This window comes from Temnothorax americanus, unplaced genomic scaffold (genome assembly GCF_048541705.1).
Source record: "Temnothorax americanus isolate GAGA-0224 unplaced genomic scaffold, ASM4854170v1 Scaffold6, whole genome shotgun sequence".
Taxonomy (NCBI): Eukaryota; Metazoa; Arthropoda; class Insecta; order Hymenoptera; family Formicidae; genus Temnothorax; species Temnothorax americanus.
In genome coordinates, this window is record NW_027509751.1 from 491,044 (window position 1) to 510,826 (window position 19,783).

Here is a 19,783-nt window from a genome sequence, read left to right on the forward strand (position 1 = left end):
GTCGCTTGCTCCGCGCAGTCAGCGACAACTCCATTGTCTTGACGGAAGCTTTATCGATACTTTGTCGGTACGCGAACGAGGGAATCGTTCAACAAGTCCACATCTATTAAACTGTTATTCAATTAAACTAACAAGTAAGTGAAATAAACTTTCAACAACGAGCCCTTTCGCGCGTCTCGATTCTTTCTCTTCGCTCCAAATTTCGATCTACGACGCGTCGCCAGGTCATTTCTTCGACTGCCGAGATACGAGTGACGAAATAATTTGCTTGGGGATATTTCTATGTTATTTTTATAAACAAATCGCGAAAACTGTAACGAACGATTAAAGTTTGTTACAGTTTTCAAGATCCAAAGCGGGATAGAAGGAAAGGAAGGGAGACGGAATGAAAGAAAGAGGATTCCTAAACCTCGATCCCCCGCCCCCACCCTCGCCGTAGCCATCCCCCCTAGCCGGTTTGGCGTAGACGTCCTTGAAATTCGTGAGATCGGAGAACAATCGGCCATGGGCGTGCGTCCATCCGTCCGGTTCACTGGCGCCGCGACCGTGTCCTCCACTGTGTCGTCTCCCCTTCTCCCGTCCCGTCCCATCGTGGAGCGAACACGGCACGCCGCACGGTTCGTTTAGGGGACCCCACCACCAACACGGAACACCATCCGTGGATCTCGTTTGAAGCCTCCTCCGCGCCGCAACTCCTCCATCGCTTTCCTTCTGCCGCTGCGCTACCGTCGTCGGTCGTCGGGCCTTCCCTGTCGGCCGTCAAGGGCAGTTCGGTCCGTTCGGTTCGGTGTCGGCTCGGTCGCGGCTGTCGGGTAAACGGGGGTCAGGCACGTAGACCAAAAGTTTCAAGGGCAGACGAGAGAGAGAGTGAGAAAGAGGGGAGAGCCCCTCCGTCTCGCTGTCGCGTAAATTCACGCTGGCTCGTCGCGTCGGTATTACGGAACGTTGCGTCTGTGCGCGTGCCGGATTAGAATTTTCATGCTCGCGAGTTCGTTGCCGGAGTTATCTTCCCGTGCTCGTCGATTTACGGTCATTTTCGTGAATGGATCCCTTCGATTAGTCGGAATTAGTTCGGAGGCTTCGCGTGTTTCTCGGCCAGTGTTGCGTGTGTTCTTAGCTGCGCTTCGTGAAACCTTGAGGTAGGTTCTGTCCAAGCTCCGAGGTTCTCCGAGAAAATTATTTTTTATTCTTCCGGGGAAAAAAATCTTTATTTTTAATTGTTGTGTAATATACATGGACAAGTATATACGCAGATGTGTGCCGTGTTCTTCGAGACGTTGTTTCAAGCGTTATATAAAACGATGCTTACTCATTACTTATTGGCAAGTGTGGTTTCTTGCGATCTGATTAGATTATGAAATCGCGGACGTGACACGTCCGGTCTCGCGGCTTCCGCGAATTTTTCGTCGTCTCTTCTCGCGAATGACCATTTTCGAGGAATGCCGTTCTTCTTGAATGCTCGCGCGACGCGCTGCGTTGGGCGTTGTTCTATTTTCACGACGAAGAGGTACCGGGTTCGCGCCTACGTGCCCGCTAGTCCGTAGGTGGACAACTTATTTTTCCACCGAGCGCGTAACTCGTCGGGAATGCAGGAGATTGTACGATAGGCACTCGAATGCCGATGCGTTGATCAAGCCTCGATTTTCCTCCGGTATTTCCAGCAACGTCTCTCAGCCTTCTCACATTTTCACGTACACGGTGAATCTGGGGTGTAAAAATCTTTTTAATCGCAAAGAGAGTCAGTGTCGCTCCTGTTAGTGTTCACAATAATTTATGATGCGAGTTATTTGAAATTCAAATTTAAGTCTTAAGAGAGACTTTAATTTTTTTTATCTTAACGTCAGTGTAATACAGAAACTTATTTATTACCTTACCAGAGCTACAGAAACTTTGATATTCGATACCGAGGGGATTAACTAGCTAAGCGGCTCTGCAGCGTTTTTAATTAATTATAACATCAGGTTTAACCTGACGTTAATTTGAGCGTTAAACTCTCGTATATGCATCGGGTTGGAGGTGCTGCACGTGCAACGGGCGAGCTTTCACTCGCGCAGGATTTTCCTCGACGCACTCACGGCCGGATCTCCGTCTAAAGCCCGGCTTTTTTCCAAGATTTTTTTCTCACCGATCGTTTTGTACACGTGCCTCTTAACGCGGTCGCGTCGAACGCTCATTCTCATCCGCAAACACTCTCGGGATGTGCGCGAGATGCCGGGGTGAAAATCGGCCGCTAATGAAGCGCAAACGTGTGACATCGCGGTCCGTTGTGGCAAGCTGCGCTGTAAAACAAAGGATGTAGAATCACGTATACAATAAACGTAAAGTTTATACGATTTTTAATAAAAATATATAGGTACTTATATATATTTGAAAAGTGAAAAGTTACACTTCTGTCATAAATTTTATAAATTTTACATTTGTACTTTATATAATTTTACATATTTGTTTTACCGTGTGTGCTTAGAAATAAGTAAACGACGTGATACCGCAGTCCTTTCTCTTTTTCTTCTTCTTTCTCTCGCGCGCTTTATCGATCTTGCATTCTTTGGTCTTTATGCAAATTGTGGTACTTGCATTTTGATTTATCCTCAACGACGATTTTAATTGCAAAAATTTGTTTAGTATCGAAAAGTTAAGAAAATCTAACGACAAGAATCTCAAGAATGAAGAGACTGTGCTATAAATTTTTGGTGAAGAAGAGTCGACGATACCAAGTCTGTCGAGAGAAGTTTTACAACGTTATTTCCAAGACACCCCATATATATCGGTTCTTCGGGCAAACTATCGCTTCAAAATCGCTGAACTTGACTTTTGCGATCCCCTTGAACGGTTTTTATCGAGTTCGCTGAAAGAATGTGCAGAAGGAAGGGGCGAGAGAAAGACAAGCGGAGAGGATTGCTTATTTTAGGTCCGTCGCGCGTTTCTTTCTTAGCGTAACGTTCTCGAAATACATTTACGACCGGCAACGCACGCCTTCTTTTCTCAAAGTTCGAGAAAAAAAATATTCCTTCTGTAGTTTGATAAAAAAAAAAGTCACAAGTAATATCTCTGAGATATATTGTATTCGTGTTATTTGCCTGAAGTGATTTATGTATAGCAACGTAAAAATTCCATTCGTATATTGTATCACTAAATTACACATCTGAGAGAAGAATATTAGTTAATATTTATAATACATTTTATTTGTTTTTTTTTTTAAACGTCGGATAAATATGATAAAAACCGCATTTACGTTACAAGATATTACTTCTCAGTCTCTTCGTTCATCTGACGTGATGAGATTTATCGCCATTATCGACGCATTTCTCGAAGTCAACTTATAACGCAGCTTGTATTATTTAACAAACTCAGCGCCGATCTCGAGCTCGATATCGTTTAATTGCGCGCTTAATACCGTTTAATGATGCCGCAACTGCACGAGGTTTATGAAAAACCTAATACGATCGTATCTATGACTCGCGAAAGTCATCAACTATTCTCTCCATATCTCTATATCTCGTTCCCCCTCCGACGATCGGGACAGATGCGTTTACGGCGTCGCCGTTGCGCTGCGGCGGGAAGTGCCCACCGGAAATTACGCGTCTTACAGCTGCACGTTTGTCAGATCCGACGGGGTCGGATTTACGGTATTTGCGGAAATCTGATTAATACATTCTGACTCATTCATTAATAATTGATGTCGAGATAAGGGAGTGATTCGCACAATATTCTGTTGCCTCGCTGTTCCCGCGCGATTGTTCTTCCGAAATTAAATTGCAAATGCGAATAATATCCGAGCATCGGAATAGCTTATTCGTTAAATGACTCTCTCGTATATATACGACACAACGCTCGTACTGTAGCTCCAAGCTCGAGCCTGAGTAGATAAATTACGCGTTAATCGTCCGCTTCAAATAGCACTTAACAGTTGTAGCAATTGCATTTAACCGTCGCACTGCAACTGCGCTTAAGCGGCAATTGACGCTTAAACTATCGACGTTTCGATGCGTGCGGCGATTGTTATAATTTATGAGCTCTCACGGTGTGTCGTTACCGTCGGATCATCTTCAATTAACTCGGGAGGGAGAGACGATATCACGAAGAATCGGAAGAATTTAATTATTTTACTTATTATTTATTTTATTTATTTTATTAAACATTTCTCTCTCGAAACAGAGTATGAAATATTATTAATTCTTTATAGTCGAAATAATTTCTCACATAGGAGCGGAGCTTGAGTATTTCGTCCTCGATTGGATAATCTCAGTCCGATATGAATCAATGAATATTATTCGGAGAAATTTTTGGAGTCCCTAGAAATATCAGTTTGCTGATTATAATTTATTTTCGCATTAATTCGAACGCTTTGAGAACTATGCGATCACATTTGTATCCGAATCGATTTCCATACACAGAACTGCATATGTTTAAACGCAAAAGTATCGATTCGATTACGGTAACATTCTCGCGCATTCTCGCGAATAATTTGCTCCGATTGTTCTCCGCGGGACTATTATGACGATCGACGAAGTGCCGAATCGATTGTATGCGTTATCAAACAGCCCAGAAATGACAACCGTTCCGGTCTTTCTCGGTTTTCGGTTCACGTCCGAGCGTGTATACTCGCTCGCCACCGTCAGTCCACGGCCCGCATTGCGGTGACCTAAAAATAAGAAGGCGAGGTCTCACTCAGGCTGGGTTGATTTCCTGCCCAATTTCGCGCTGCTCGCTCGTGCGCGCGCGAGGAGGAAGAATGGTTGTACCCGTTCCCGAGGGAGAGACGATCTCTCTTATCTCTCGGCGCGATATGTCACTCGAGAGTGCTCGGCGTCACTTTAATCAAAGTGCGAATTTCAGCAGATATAAAAAGCCATCGCTGACGTAAGAGTTCTCGATGTCCAACGGAACTCGTAATCTTCCGTAGAATGGATAACGCCCCACAATTATCGGACTATCAAGTCCGAGAAGTAACTTGGAGAAATCAGCAAAAAAATAAAACATTTATCTATTTATTACAGAGATATAGTTCGCGCGCGCGCTGGCTAAATGTATATCGGCAAAGTTTTTTTCTTTCACTCGATCCTACGTGACTCCTTCGTCAATGAGGTCTATGTCTACGTCCATCGCTATTTTTAGCAGCTTCTCCGAATTGTTAATGCCGCAGGATGAATCCTCCCAATCGGATGGATGCATCTCGTCCAGACGTGCGCCATCAAATACCACGTTGGCTCGAGCGAAGTGTTTCCTTCGACGAGAAATCATCCAGGAATGTCGCGGACGTTATTATTGCTGTACGCGCAGGAGGTGATCTTTTTCTTTTCTCTCCGCGGAATCCTGACTCACCTACCGCGCGGCGGAAGTTCCCTGATGGCCGTTACACACATTTACCTCTACGTGATCCCATCGTCGTCGTCGCGACTTCCGTCGCGGACGACGGAACGTACGTGCCGATGCATCTTTCATCGTAATGATCCTATAGAGAGTCGCCATTTCTATAGACGGAGGCTTTCGCAAATCTTTGGGCTGTTGACTGAAAAATCGAGGTGCATCGGATTCGAACCTGCGTACGGCCGCACTTTGTCCCGACTTATCGTGAGAAAAAGTCAATATATTTCTTTTCTCATATGTGTACATTAAAAATTCGCATTTAGAAGATTGAAATTTGTGGAATATTCCTACGCTAAACGCTTTCTGCAATCGTTAAATTCTATGGATAATGAAATTGTAGTATATTTAGAGCGAATATTTTAATGAAGGAAAGGCATTTTAAAAGTCTCCCTATATCTCCTTGTTTACGAGTTGTATACTTATTTTACTAAAGAGTGTAAGGTAATCGATTCCGAGAAGTAATAAGAGCCAGCTGACTTCGAGAAATAACGATCATTCTGCATTACAACGCTCTTTGGATGGAACGAGGAGATCCGAATACTTATTTTAATCCTCACGTAAACGGCAGACATCAGCCAGTACGAGCCCGCGCCTGAGAACGTAAATCTGAGAACATAAAATCGCGCAAGGAAAAAAAATTCGATCGCGGTTATCGAGCGTTTCGGGCCACGAGCAGAATGTCGTTTCGAGAGCCCGCACGGACGACGACGAGCGATTAATAGGTGTATAAATATCTGGCGATAACGGTATGCGGTAATTGCGATAAGCGGCTTTCCAGCCGTTCCCTCCGCATGATTTACTTGGTTTGCCGTAACTGACGACCGGGAACGACGATCGGACAGGGTACCGGCGAGAAGGAGCCTTTCTTCGAGAGCAGTTACGCGCGCCGTTACAATTCGTATATAGGCTGACACGAAAAGTAATCTCGTGACTGCATATTTACGTTAATTGTCTACCGCATCATAAAAGAACGAGGCTATATAGATTAAATTTATGACGATTACCGCCATAAATCGAGATAGATCGTCAAAATTAAATTTCGTCACCAGCTTGTCTTATTTAATTTTACTTTTTTCGAGAAAATTGGAATTTCTTGATAGCGCGAGGAAATTTGGACGCGGACCAAGTTTGGTCGAAACTGCATTCGCGCACGTATATAGGTATATTTCGCACGAGGAAAAATTATCAACTGTCACTGTCGCCGGGTTAATACGGTTATCGGACAGTATTAGGCCGCACACGGTGTTATCGATAGTTTATGACTATTACCTTGAATTGCAAAGTCATCTTTGCGATTTATCGCGGAAAAATCGAGCGCGGAAGAAAAGTTTGCGCGCGAAGAGAAAACGTTTTCCGTGATGATTCCGCGCAATCTACACATTATTTACGAGTACGTGAATAATTCTAACGACTAACAGTGTCGGTTTCATGAATCACGAGAGATTATTCATCGTGGGAATGACTATCGAGTTTCCTCCCGGCGCCAAGAATACAAACGCGAGAACTATGCGCGTTCGCGCGACTTTAATAGCAATGTCAGCGACCACGATATAAGAAGGCGTCTACGATTACAAAAACAACTCCTTTTTATTTTTGAGAGAAGATAGATAATTCCGTGCTCTCCTATTCCGCAAAAATGACCAGCAAATGTCTCATTTCGCGAGATGGTTCGATATGTATCGGGCGGTCTCGAAGGCTTCACCTCGTTCTTCGTTATCTCAATTCTCGCGTAGAAACGGCTTTCAAGTTCGCCACGACGACTCGCGTGAGTCGTGATTTTATCCCGTGACTGTATCTACGTGGAAGAACATCGTGTAGTGGCTCAAAAGAAAAATAGCGAAAGTAGACATGTAGCAGCAACAGACGTTAGTCGATTGCGCTTTGCCGCATTTATAGCGCGCCAGTGGACATTGAAAATTGTCTGTGTCAATGTCTGCGTTATCGATCACTTCGTCTGTAAATCGCTAAGATCAAATGCCGCGGCGTGCACGTCAACCGCTTGCTTCCTGCTTGCTTTCCGCTCATTTTCTGCCTGTATTTCTAGTAGTCGAGTAATTTTCCCGGGGTATCCGAGAAACGGAAATGAATGTTACATGTATTAGGTATCTCGTAGCGATATACATACATCGTATCTTCATTTCCATATTTCGAAACGGTATACTTCCTTCCCGCTTTTTATTTAATGTATAATGCATTTAGAAATATAGGTTGACAATTGCGATTATCTATCATTGTCGCGACAGTCTTCCGAGACCTATCCCACATATATACCGTAAAAGAATTCCTTGCCACTCGAGTGCGGTGTAATTTAATGCAGATGTTTCCGTGTCATGCGGGTGTTGTTGGTGCAGTTTTAAATTTCCAGCTGCGTTTTTATTACGTAAACCCGCGGTCGTATGCGGAACTTTTTCTCCCCTTATTTTTGCACCAATGGTTTATTAGTCGTACCACACGCACGTTAGTAAAAGCACGCGCGCTCCTAGGAGAGCGCTCTGTGACGTGGCGAATCGAACACGGCACAACTAGAGCGCCATAACTATAACGTCATCCATTATGTCGCGAAAAAATCAACCGGTAAATATATGTATACACGTACGTATGAACGAGGAGCAAATCGAGTTATCGCCGCGCGATATCGATAAACAGGAAAGTCCGCCGTTTAAGTGGCCATCTGACTCCGCGAGTTTCGCGCATGTTTGCCCAACGTTTAATATCAACGAACTGTTATGATCTCTATATACGTGATTGCAGAAATTACTTAAATATTTACATATGAGAAAACGTATTGTCGAAGTCGTAAGATTTTCTAGAGCTTTCCGCGCTTCTACGCGTCGCTTTTTTTCTTTAGGAGAGACGTTACTCTTTCCAGGAGTCGCTATCGTGCTGCGTTCTGCGTCTAAAGATTATAAATATCTGTTCGATAAGATAATGCGACATATAATATCTCTCGGCGGTCCGAGGAAATAGCGTCTTCCATTTGCTCTTTCGGTCCCGGCTTGCTTCGTTTCGCGCGTGACACAAATTCGTGAATTTTGTCTCTGCCAAAAAACGATTCACCGGCTGGCCGCGATACACGCGACGTATAATTTTTGCGAATCGTTCCGGCGACGCTGGCGCGAGTAATTAGCACCTGCGAGCAGATAACGTGATGATAACGCGCCTGATAAATGGAGAAACGTCGCTGTTAACCGATATTTAAAACAGCCGGCGTAATTAGAAGTCTCTAATTATCGTCACGTGAGGTTTATTGTTCGTTAGTGATAAATGCAGTGGAATTATACGGACTTTGAATCTCGAAGTTTATTGCTATTTTCGTTTTCGAAAAAAAAAAAAAATTGTCGATGTCGAGCAAACCATGTGTAGCGTTATACTTAAGTAGCCAAAAGCACATAATAGTAATTTGAATCCGTAATAACTGATAGCGCGCGTTATCAGTGAAGAATCTCAATTTGTTTGCTCTCGGGGGTTCGCAATTATATACCAATCATTCGGCAATCCTCGTTCTTATCGCCGTAATACGCCGGGATCGGATATACCGTGCATCGCCGAACTGCGTGTGTCTCGCGATTCTGCCGAGTTGCGTGCGACTCTTTTACATCCGGACCCGCAGTGAAGATAAACGTAATCCAATGGAATACGATTTATCGGTGAATAACAAATGAATTCTCATAGATCCGTTTCCTAGTTTTCAAAATGATTATTTCTGTTTGCTGGCTTTTGATCGGAGCACCGTAATGTCAAAACACAAGCCGAAAGAAACGAATAAAAATGTCAAACGACGTTACTTGCATTCTTCCTTTATCTATTGATAACGCTTCTTGTCGCATTGGCCGATCGCGTGATTCATCAATCGATGAACCTGGTGTATCTTTGGCATCGTTTATTTACGTAATTGCGCGACACAAAAGTACATTTTTCTATATGTATCTTTCCCGAATTGACGCGAGTTGTCTTTAAGCGTCGACGATTCATGATTTTCGGCCGATGTCGTTCGTCGTGATAAGCGACTATTGGAACTTGCAACTATTACGAGTTATTTAATACCTTCTCCGCTTTCTCCGTTCCAATCAAATACATAAATCAAGAGATCGACTCTTGAGATATACAGGCGGGATATCGATCGTGAAATGTAATACGACGCGTAAGTGATTTATCGGTCGATACCGGGGAAAGTGGGTCGTCGCGATGTCACATTTTTTTTTCGCTTTTCTCAAGGTTGCCCCGTAATCGTTCCTCGCAACCCGACGTATAAGAAATCGCGCGTCGCCGATAATCACTTAATAACGGTCCTCTCGGTGAATTATAAATCGGCGTAAGAGCAATTTATATACGACGGGAGCGGAGCGAGAAGGGAAGGGGAAGGAAAAGAAAAAAGAAAATACAAGAAAACGAGGCACCGATTTATTTCTCTCAATAAAATGAATACGTTCGCTCGCGATCTTTCCGCCTCGCGATCAATTAGAATCCGATAATTCCGGCCGGTCATAAATTGATCGGATGACGCGAAGTGCGATTTATCGCGCGGCGTACGGGTAATCGAACGGATTGTGAACGGAAAAGTTTACGCGCGGCTCTTAACGGGATAATCATGCCTTAAGGACTCGCCAATGGTTCCGCGTTTCTCGCTTCGTCTCGCCATTACGCGCTCTCGTCTTACATTTTCATCCTTACGCATTACCACGCAGTTACGCAACGTATCCTCTTCTATTTGAATATTCGCGATGAACGTTACTCCGCTAGTTGCTGGCGCTTCAATAATGATGACAACTATAATTTGCCAAATAAGTGCGATAATTGCTTCGCAACGCAACGTTCGTTTGTTTACAACGTACAATTATCGTTGTTATAAAATTGCAATTACATATCGCGCAATTATACCAGTTCGTTTTAATGGCATAGTATCGTATTTTGATAGGAAAGCTATCTAGACTGTATAGGAAATTTCGTACTTTGCGCGTATTTGCGATACACGTATACGTTCTATTTATAACCTTTCTAAATTCCGAACTGAATCCGCGTTAATGAGGCGTCCAAAAAATTCTGGGGAAACAAGAGAGGAAGAGGAAGGGAAGAGAGGCGGCTTTCTACGGCGATGGGTGGTGATCGCGGATAAATCGCTGAAAAAAATCTCGTTACTTGGCCTCGGTGCAACATCTGCCGCACGCGTCCCTCGACTTGATAAATGAGCGGAAGGTGAGCCGTGAGCCGGGGACCTCCCGGGTCCATTGTCGATCTTGCGGTACTTTCCAACGGATTCTCGCGATCCCCGTCATCTCACTTCGCCGGAGAAAACGATGAATCGATAGGGCGTCGCGGAAATTCATCCGCCGATCCGTGGATCGAATGTTTTTTCTTTTACTGTACCTGTCTTTCTCTCTCTCTCTCTCTCTTCTCTCTCTCTCTCTCGCTGGAGGGAGAAGCGAGCAGCAGCTGTACACACGTGTTCTCCGACGACGTAATGTTACGGAAAAAGCTCCGCGATTCTCCTTCATGAATTATGCATTCAGTGTCTCATCCATTCCGTGTACGATCGCGCGAATATATGTCAGGTTATAGTCGTTTCGGAGCCGAAATCCGGAGGTGAAATCACGGTTTGTAAACAGTAAATGGCTACGGAAGACTTGGGCTGATTTTGCCATTTTACCGTGCGAATTGAGAAAACTGTTTTTTTAACCGAACGACTAAGAGTTTTCAAATTCCGTTGTCACTTCTTTCGTGGTATAGAGCCCAGTTTATAGACGACCAATGTTGACCTTAAACGTTCGAGTGTCTTTAAACTATCGGCAAGCAAATAAATTGGAATGTTGGGAGAGATGTTTCGGACATGTTCCAAAATATAGTCTAAAATATATATTTGACGTCGAGGAAAATTAGCCATAATGATGCAAGTAATAGAAGCAATAGAAATAATTAGATAAGAACAACACGGCGCATTGTAGGATTAATAGCTGATTATCCTATTGCAAATTACTGTGGCCGCATGCGATTGCATGTGTCGTTACGTTCGCATCGTTTATTATTAATTGCTGAATCTCTTCGTATACAAAGCTTCCCGGCGGTTTGCCGCGGAGCAGCATGTATTATGTATCCCGGTGAAAACAATTTCTGAGATAATCTCTCGGGTCCCACGTTATTCCAGGTTTTTGTTACAGTCCCGCCGATGAAACTTGCGATACCACGGTGAGTAATGATTTGGTAACTTTAACGTACTTTGCGTACGATTATCATTTGGTACGATAATCGATGCTCATCCAAGGTCAGAGGAAACTCAACGGGAATCGCTGACGCATCCTCCTTCGCAGCTTATTTGAACCGCAGCACGCGGTGGACTCGCGGAGGCTCTCGACTGGATTTGCTGCTGTCGCAACCACCAACACCACCGCATCTCCTTCGTTCATACGTATCGTTCGCGACACGCGTTACTCGGGTACTTTAGGCTGTGCCAATTTAAAAGTCAGTCAGGTACCTGAAGTAGCGCGCGCTGCGGAGAAACGAACCGCGCCTTTTCGAGGGGACTGGAAAAAGAGGACAAGGCTTTGCGCGTTTGTATGTGTGTACGTGTGTTGTCTGTGAAAAGGAGAGTGGGGAGAGAGAGAGAGAGAGAGAGAGAGAGAGAGAGAGAGAGAGAGAGAGAGAGAGAAGGGAGAAAGGAAAAGAAGAACGGAGCTGGGGAAGAAGAGCGTGTGGAGGCTGCTGCATGTTAATTGTACTTCATCAGGTGCTCTGGTGGATCCGATACCCGGCACCTGTTGGAGCGCAATTCATATGACTGTGCCTTGCTGCCTTATTATTCCTCCGCAAGCGAGACGACGCAATTTCCGGCCGCGGAAAACCGTCTCCGTGGGAAAACGTTTCTCGAGTGAGAATGAACAAGGCGCCGCCGCGCCGCCTCTGTACAAACGAATATAATTTAAACCGCGCAAGATCCCGTTCCTTGTCCGTGGATAAAGTTATATGTGACGAACTTGCAAGATTTTGTGCGATATAAAAGTGAGACGCTGCACGATTCGTTTGATGTAACGTGTAAGATTTTCGGAATTCTTGAATCGTTCAATCAAATCTATCTCAGATGCATGTAGTAGATTTTCAGAAAGTCTTGAAACGACGTTCCTTTTGCAATTTTCGAACGAAATTGTACGGCAACAGAAATATATTAGTATCAGAAGCAACCGAGGAAACCTTCAGGTAGATTGAATGAGAATCTCATGTATAATTATTTCGATTTTAATGATTTGGGAAGAACGTTAATTCTACACGAATTCTATAATCGCTAGCATTCTCGATAATATATTTCTTCCTGTTTAAACATTTACATTTTTGCAATTTGGCAAACCGAATCTTGAACTTTGGATTTTATAACACTATTCTATGTATAAAAATCCATTAAAAAAACGTGCATCTTTTCTTACTAGATATGAGAAGACTCAGCGCGTGTGTAAAAAATCTAGCGTGCAAAGAGAGAGATATTTGATAAGGGTTTATACTCATGCGTATGTCATGCGAACTAACGAGCCTCGTTCCTGGCTTTTCCAATGTATCCTTCATCCGGTGCTTCCGGAACAGCACTCTGTGTGTGTGTGTGTGTGTGTGTGTGTGTGTGCGCGCGCGCGCGCGTGTGCGTGCGTGCGTGCGCGTGTGCGTGTGCGCGTGCGTGCGCGTGTGTGTGTGAGTGTGTGTGTGTGTGTGTGTGTGTGTATGTGTGTGTGTATGTATGTGTGTGTGTGTGTGTGTGTGTGTGTGTGTGTGTGTGTTGCCGCAGCGATGTTTAATAAAGTAAATAAAATTAGCCAACGTTGCTTCGTCGCTGTGGAATGTTGCTGACCGCGTACGCGTGTGCATGTTTGTATTTGCAGTCGTCGCGAAGGAGAGAGCCGCATATCTCATCGTCAACTAATGGGATAATGATGTTACATAGGGTCGCGTGGCAGGGTAGAGAGGAACGGACGAGGGGAAGAGGCGCGGGAGGAGATCGCGTAACGCAATTATTCAGTTCCGTGGGCGCATCGTCCCGGCGCGGCGCGGCGGAGAAATCCGAGAGCGGCGAGGAACGTTGGACGCAGAGACATTCGTCCGACGTTCCTTCTACCTCGGGCTAATTAATTAACAATAATCAACAATAAACACGCGGCCGGTCACGGTCGGTCGATCGGGGAGCCGTATTTCAACATCGCCGGTGTGCAATGTTCACGCTCCGCACGCTCGTACGTGAAAATTGCTTCTTACGAAGTCGAAGCGTGCAGCAATCCGACCGGGAGTTCGTTCCAGTTACGTCGTTAATCGCAATTCGCCTCCGAGTGCAGAACCGGGGAGCTGCTTCGCGAAATAATCATTGCATTTATCGACTCTATCGCGCAGACGCGGGATGCGTTTTGGCTTGCGGCAAACGCGCCTGGCATCGTAAATTATCGCGAACGAAATTATTAATCAGGCGACCTTGGCACAAAGCTTACAACACCCCGGCATATTCGTTAATTGGCAACGCGTTATATCCAGTGGTCGGATAATATATTTGGGAGTTCTCTCTTAATTTTTTGTTATCCCTACGAAGCCGCGTGTTTATTCGCGCGTGCGTCTATACTATATATCATAAGTATTCTATATATACTCTTTTGACGCGAGAGGTGATCGACTTGTCCACGGTTGTTCCACGATGGGTAATCTTGAGAAAAAGAACCGTGCACACAAAATCGAATCACATGCGCCGCGCGAGGTTTATAGGTAAAGGTAACACAGTTCAGCAAATTGCTACTGCGCGACGCGAAAGAATCTCGGAAATTAATATCAGATCCATGTAATTACCGGTTTAATATCCTGACGCTTGTAATTTCAGTCTATTTGACCACGCCCCGGTAATAATTGCGCCGTGCAGAGAAAATAAATCACTATATACGTGAATTACCGCGAGCTAGCCGGCCACTTATTTGATGGAACGAAGATAAAAAAAAGTAAAGAAAAATTAAGAAAAAGTGATTTAAAAAACGATAAGATATTTTGCGGACAAATTCCTTTCTTTTAATTCGAGAAGAATTTGGAGTTCATCTTTAAGAAATACTCCAAGGAAGAGGTTTTGCATCTCTCTATATATAACGCCGATCTTGTTAAAATTAAAATTCTAAGACGTCCAACACAAAAATTATTTTCATTTTATCCGTTGTGTAGACGATTCAAGGATTTCTACCTTATCATTACGCTAATTGATCGGCAGTTTTACGCGCCATATACGCGTGCGTTCGATAATGGCTTTTTTCTCTCTTTTTTTCGGAGATGCGCTCGAAAGCACGGCTATGCGCTTCGCCTGCATATGCATGAGGAGGAGGGCGAGGGGACAAAAAAGATCGACCGGTTCGCTCTCGCGGTCGCGGTTCACTGCAAAGCGGATGCGACGTTATACACGGGAATCTTAACGAGAAAGAAATTCTGTCTCAAGTTAATAAATATTCTCTGAATGAACATTCCATCCTTAATTAATGAACATGCGAAATAGAACTTAGTTCTCCGCATAATTCCCATAGCTCATTTTTGGAGCTATAATGCTAGAAGTTTAAGTATTAGAATCATGCATACGATTTGCAAATATATAGTAAAATCACTTCGTCATAATAAAAATGGGCAACTTTGCTGTGTGCAACTTTACTGGGTGCAAATAAACGGTGTGCAACTGTAGCGGTGTGTGTAACACCGTTTAGGTGGACACGTAAAAATGGACACCGTTCATTTGGACATGTACAATTTGCACACCGCAAAGTTACACACAGCTAAAGTTGCACACCGCTTATTTGCACACAGCAAAGTTGCGCACCGCTAAAGCGCTTACAAGAAATACGTGAAACGTTGCACAGATTTTAATATACAACCTACATAGCGTGGCACTAATTAGCGATATCAAAGCTTACAAGACAGAAACGCTCTATCGATTCCTTTCTGGACCATAATTTGAGAGTGACTTTCTCGGCCATGTTGTATACGACGGATGACGCGTATCGTTCGCGAAGTCTGTTCAAGGTAGAAGTTTTGCAATTCTACTCGCGCTGAAGACTGTATCAGCACGGCGCGATACTGTATTCTGCGAAAACAGCGTTGACACGACGTCATCCGTTCTCGTGATATCAGCAAAAGTTTCCAAGTACCGCCTTCTATCTGTCAAGTTAGGCTATTGTACCAAGTCGAAAAATTGACCAATTTTAGGATTTTTTTCTCTTATTAAAAACTTATGTTATTATGTTTATACATTTTACATAAAAAAATAGAATATTAAAACAGCGGTTGTAAAAAATTGTAGATTATATAGTGACTTTAATTTAGCCTTGAGTAATCTGAAATCAAGAAACTAAATATTCTTTCCTAATCTTTATACTTATGTCTGTTCAGGTAGAAAAATGTTGAAATTTATCGAAATAATAAAGTACCACGCTTTCACAAATTCCCTGCGTGAGATTTTATGAAAAAGATTACCATTATCTTGTTGATAAAAAAAACTAGTTCTAAAAAAGTGTTCTATATTGAAAAACTGCTATCTAATTAAGAATATGCAAATCTGAAACAATTGTTTAATTATCAAGGTCGATGTTGTTTCTTTAATAAATAAATAAATACATAGAAATTATGGAAGGAAGAGGATATGGGAAGAAAAATTGTGCGATCAAAAGCAAACGATATAATATAGATGTAAATTATATAGTCTATCAAGTACAGATCGCGATAGAAGCCGTTGGTGGTCAAATTACTGGAAAAGAGGATGAGAAAACAACCGAAATTTATACTGATATTTTACTGCAAATATCTTGAAAACTGTTCCTTTTAAGTATTACATTGCACGGAGATTTACATGTATATTATAGATTCCTAGTGATCTGTATATTTTCGCTTAAATTTTGCTTTTTTCTAAAACGTGTCGATCTTCATTTTATTTAGTTTCACGCTGCAAGTTGCTGCATGTAAAACACAGATCTGTTCTCGTCATTTTTCTACATTTTTCCGCAGCGACGATATTGATGTCAAAAATAAATGTTATAAATTTATATTGTGTTTTATTGCATGACAATCCAGATTTTATGTACAATTAAATATATAACGTCCGAATTAATATGTTAACCCCCGATCGTCGGATCTCGATTATTATTTCATTGTCATCGATCTCGCTCTTGCATGCAAAGGTTCGCAAAGATCACAGCGCGCGGTGACGATGTAAAATCATCGAATAGAAAAATATATTGAATTTAACGACGACGAGTCAAGGGGTTAAGAATCACGATTGATATAAACATCTCTTAAATCACGGAGGTCGAAACCTACGATAAAATCTCAATTACACACTACGGTGTCCTTAAATTTAGCGCAAGCTGGATTCCCTATTTATTTCTATAATTAATTTTAATTAATATTTATCGAAATCACACTGACAGGCAAAAGTTCTGCATGATTAATCGTGACGGTGAAAACCGCGACGAATCGATTGAAATCGCCGCTCGGTGAGATCGGCGTGGATTTCAATCTCCGTAAAACGATACGCACGTCCAGGCGCTCGTGAGATGCACTTGGGGAGAAAATGCACTTTGCTTCGCCCGCGAGTTTCGCGAGTACTCTCGATAGTTTGACACCGCGCGCGAAGACAAAGTTGAGCAAGTTTGCAAGTCGAGCTTTTCTCCGTATTGCCTGCGGTGACGAAGCTCGTGCCGAAACGATCGGTACGGACTGGAAAGCTTGACGCGAGTCAAAGCGCACTGCATACCAAAGCCAACTGCGTATAATAACGGTTGCAAGAGTCTCGGCAGCTGGAAAATATTAATTACAAGCAGCTTGTAGCAAAAGGATTAAAGCTGCGTTATGTGCGTCGCGCGATAAAAATGAATTAAAATTACCATTATCAATAACGCAAAGTAGAAAACGTAAAATCGACACTGAATTCATCCAAGCAAGACTGTCAAAATATGACAGAAGTTATTAAAAACTCAATAAAAGGCTGTAAATAATAAATAACGGATAACTATGAAAAAAGATCTATTTTCTCCTAATGCAGCTTAAATTAATAATCTCACGATAATTCGATCAATTTCTCGCGACAGTTTTTCAAAATGCTCGATAACTATTTATTAGGACTTTTTTCCAGTTGCCGAAACCATATTTTTCGAGATGATTCTTCGACAGCTGGTATTACTGTGGTATACTCAAACGCATATGACACATTTAAATTGAACTCGTGCATGACCTTGACTCCTTTCGAGTTATTTTCATATTGCTCGATCGAGGCTGGTGGGCCTCTGCATCGTTGGCAAATCTCTCTCTCTCTCTCTCTCTCTCTCGTTCTCTCTCTCTCTCTCTCTCTCTCTCTCTCTCTCTCTCTCTCTCTCTCTCTCTCTCTCGTTCTCTCTGTTCTGCAACCAGGCATGCACCGAGACCGATCAATAACGTATCTTTCGTGCCTACGTCTTGCGGCTGCGGTGCAGCATATATATAGTCGGAGGTATTTTAACGGTAAAATTATTCCGCAGCGCTCGAGCACACGAATATTAAACAAGAAACATATCTCTCTCTCTCTCTCTCTCTCTCTCTCTCTCTCTCGCTCTCTCTCTGGTTTCCATCAGTTTAATATCAATTGTAATAGCGAACGATTAACCTGGTTACTCCAGATTGGAACGAGCAAGATTTTGAGGTCACACAGTGAGAGATTATTGACCAGCGAACACACGAGAATCCTAAACCATTCCGACATGCAGTAAACCATGTCGGAAAATCAAGCTAAAATTTGATTTCGCCCGAGTGATTTCGCCCGTTATTCCAAGATAATAGAATCGATACATTTTTCGTATAAACGCGCGCGCGTATTATTCCAAGACCTTCCAAGGGTATTTTCGCCCGGTAATTGTCGCGCGTTATTCGAAACCAAAGGATTTGAGAAATTTTCACCGGGTGGTCCACCGTTCGCGCATTCGACGCAACCTGATCGATGCGCCGCCGCCCGGCGCGTTAACGGGGCCCTGCCGTTATGCAACTTACTGCACCAACGAGGTTGCACCAATGAGAGATGCCAAGGTCGATGCACCAACGAACTCGACGCAGCATCGATGCAGCGCAGAGAGGAGCGGCTTATCGTCGTCAAGTTCAACGATATCTCATATGTGCAAATACATCTTATGCGGAGATTCGCTTTTACGCAATTAATCACTGTTACATTCGTGAATGTCAAATTATATACTCAATTTGAGTTATTTTTAATCATTCCTACAGGTCGCTACTGCTCCTGTTCAATATGTCGTTAATTTGACTAAAACAATGGTAATTTAACTATAAACAAAGTATTAAAATAATAAATTTCGACACACGTTGGCAGTTAAAAATAACAAAATGTTATTTAACTCAAGGTATTGGTTTAAATTTCATCCTTTAACATTTAACAGTGCGATGTTTCTCGATACTTATACACAAGCACAAAGAATAGCGTATTTCCACATTTAATTATCGATAAAAATATCATGTTGATACAACTTGATATGCTGAACTCTATTTACATTTTCATCGTACATTTGTATTTACAGATTCAAAAACTTCTTCATTCGCGATCTTTCATTATACATAATTTGTGTAATCATTTCGCCACGGATTCGATCACTGTAAAAAAGATCTTTTGGCGTTATATAATTCTCAATAAAAATCTACGGACATAGCCTTTTTTCCTAATAAAGAATAGAAAATGTCGAAAGACCCGAGAGACTTAAAAACAAGATAGGACAACGCAAGTGTAGCCGCGCGGAATATGCAATAGTCCTCGATCATCGTGCGTTATCGGCTTGCACTTGCCTACTTTCGTCAGAGTCAGAGAGACGTTTCCTCGGCGCTCAAAGCACGTGTGCAAGACTTTCCAGTCGCCAATTATTATCGGACCCTGTCGACCTCCGCGACGCGTCTTAAACGCAGAGGGAGAAGTCGCTCCCGCGGCGAGCCTTAACGATATTGCCAATGGAATGGGGATACTCACCGTCGTCTCCCGCGTGTTTCGGGGCGACGCGACGGAGGGATTCCTGGAAGGATTTTCACGGCTCTCACCGTTACGTTACGGGCGTGAAATCTGTCGGTGGCGGCTTATAGCTTCCCCGCGCTGCGTGCGAGCCGATGGGAAGGTCGGAAATGTAGATAAAGATGGCAATGACGACGAAAAGACGATGACGACGTCGGGGAGGAACGCGAGAATCGACCGTCGTCCCACGAGTCGCGCCACGAAGAGAGGGGGAGTGGGGCCAGACATAAGGGGAGGAGAAGGTGGCGTACTTCCAAGCTCCTGGCAGACCTTAGTTCGAGGCGGAGGGCGTCTTGGGCGGCTGGAAGGGGTTCCATTTCAGACACTCCGGATCGATCTCTTTGTAGACGGGGCCCCGTCTCTTCACCCTCTCCTTGTAGTCATCGATCACGTCCTGAAATTATT

General features: G+C 43.3%; 1 protein-coding gene across 7 annotated transcripts in view; it reads right to left on the bottom strand.

Annotated features, from left to right (window-relative positions):
• Positions 1-460: 460 nt before the first annotated feature.
• The window catches only part of Chm (lysine acetyltransferase chameau), a 48,278-nt gene continuing 28,955 nt past the window's right edge, over positions 461-19,783 (bottom strand). The window contains exons 13-14 of one of the 7 annotated variants that reach the window (XR_013259084.1): positions 1,875-2,279; positions 461-1,704 (exon numbers count right to left, since the gene is read on the bottom strand). Coding sequence is in view for 3 of the 7 variants with exons in the window: in XM_077420004.1 (XP_077276130.1) it covers positions 2,043-2,279 (237 nt within the window). In the remaining 4 variants the exon portion in view is untranslated. Of the gene's footprint in view, positions 1,705-1,748; positions 2,280-16,120; positions 19,773-19,783 lie in introns of those variants that run through there. The other 6 variants (XR_013259083.1, XM_077420005.1, XR_013259085.1 and 3 more) reach the window with 6 other exon arrangements.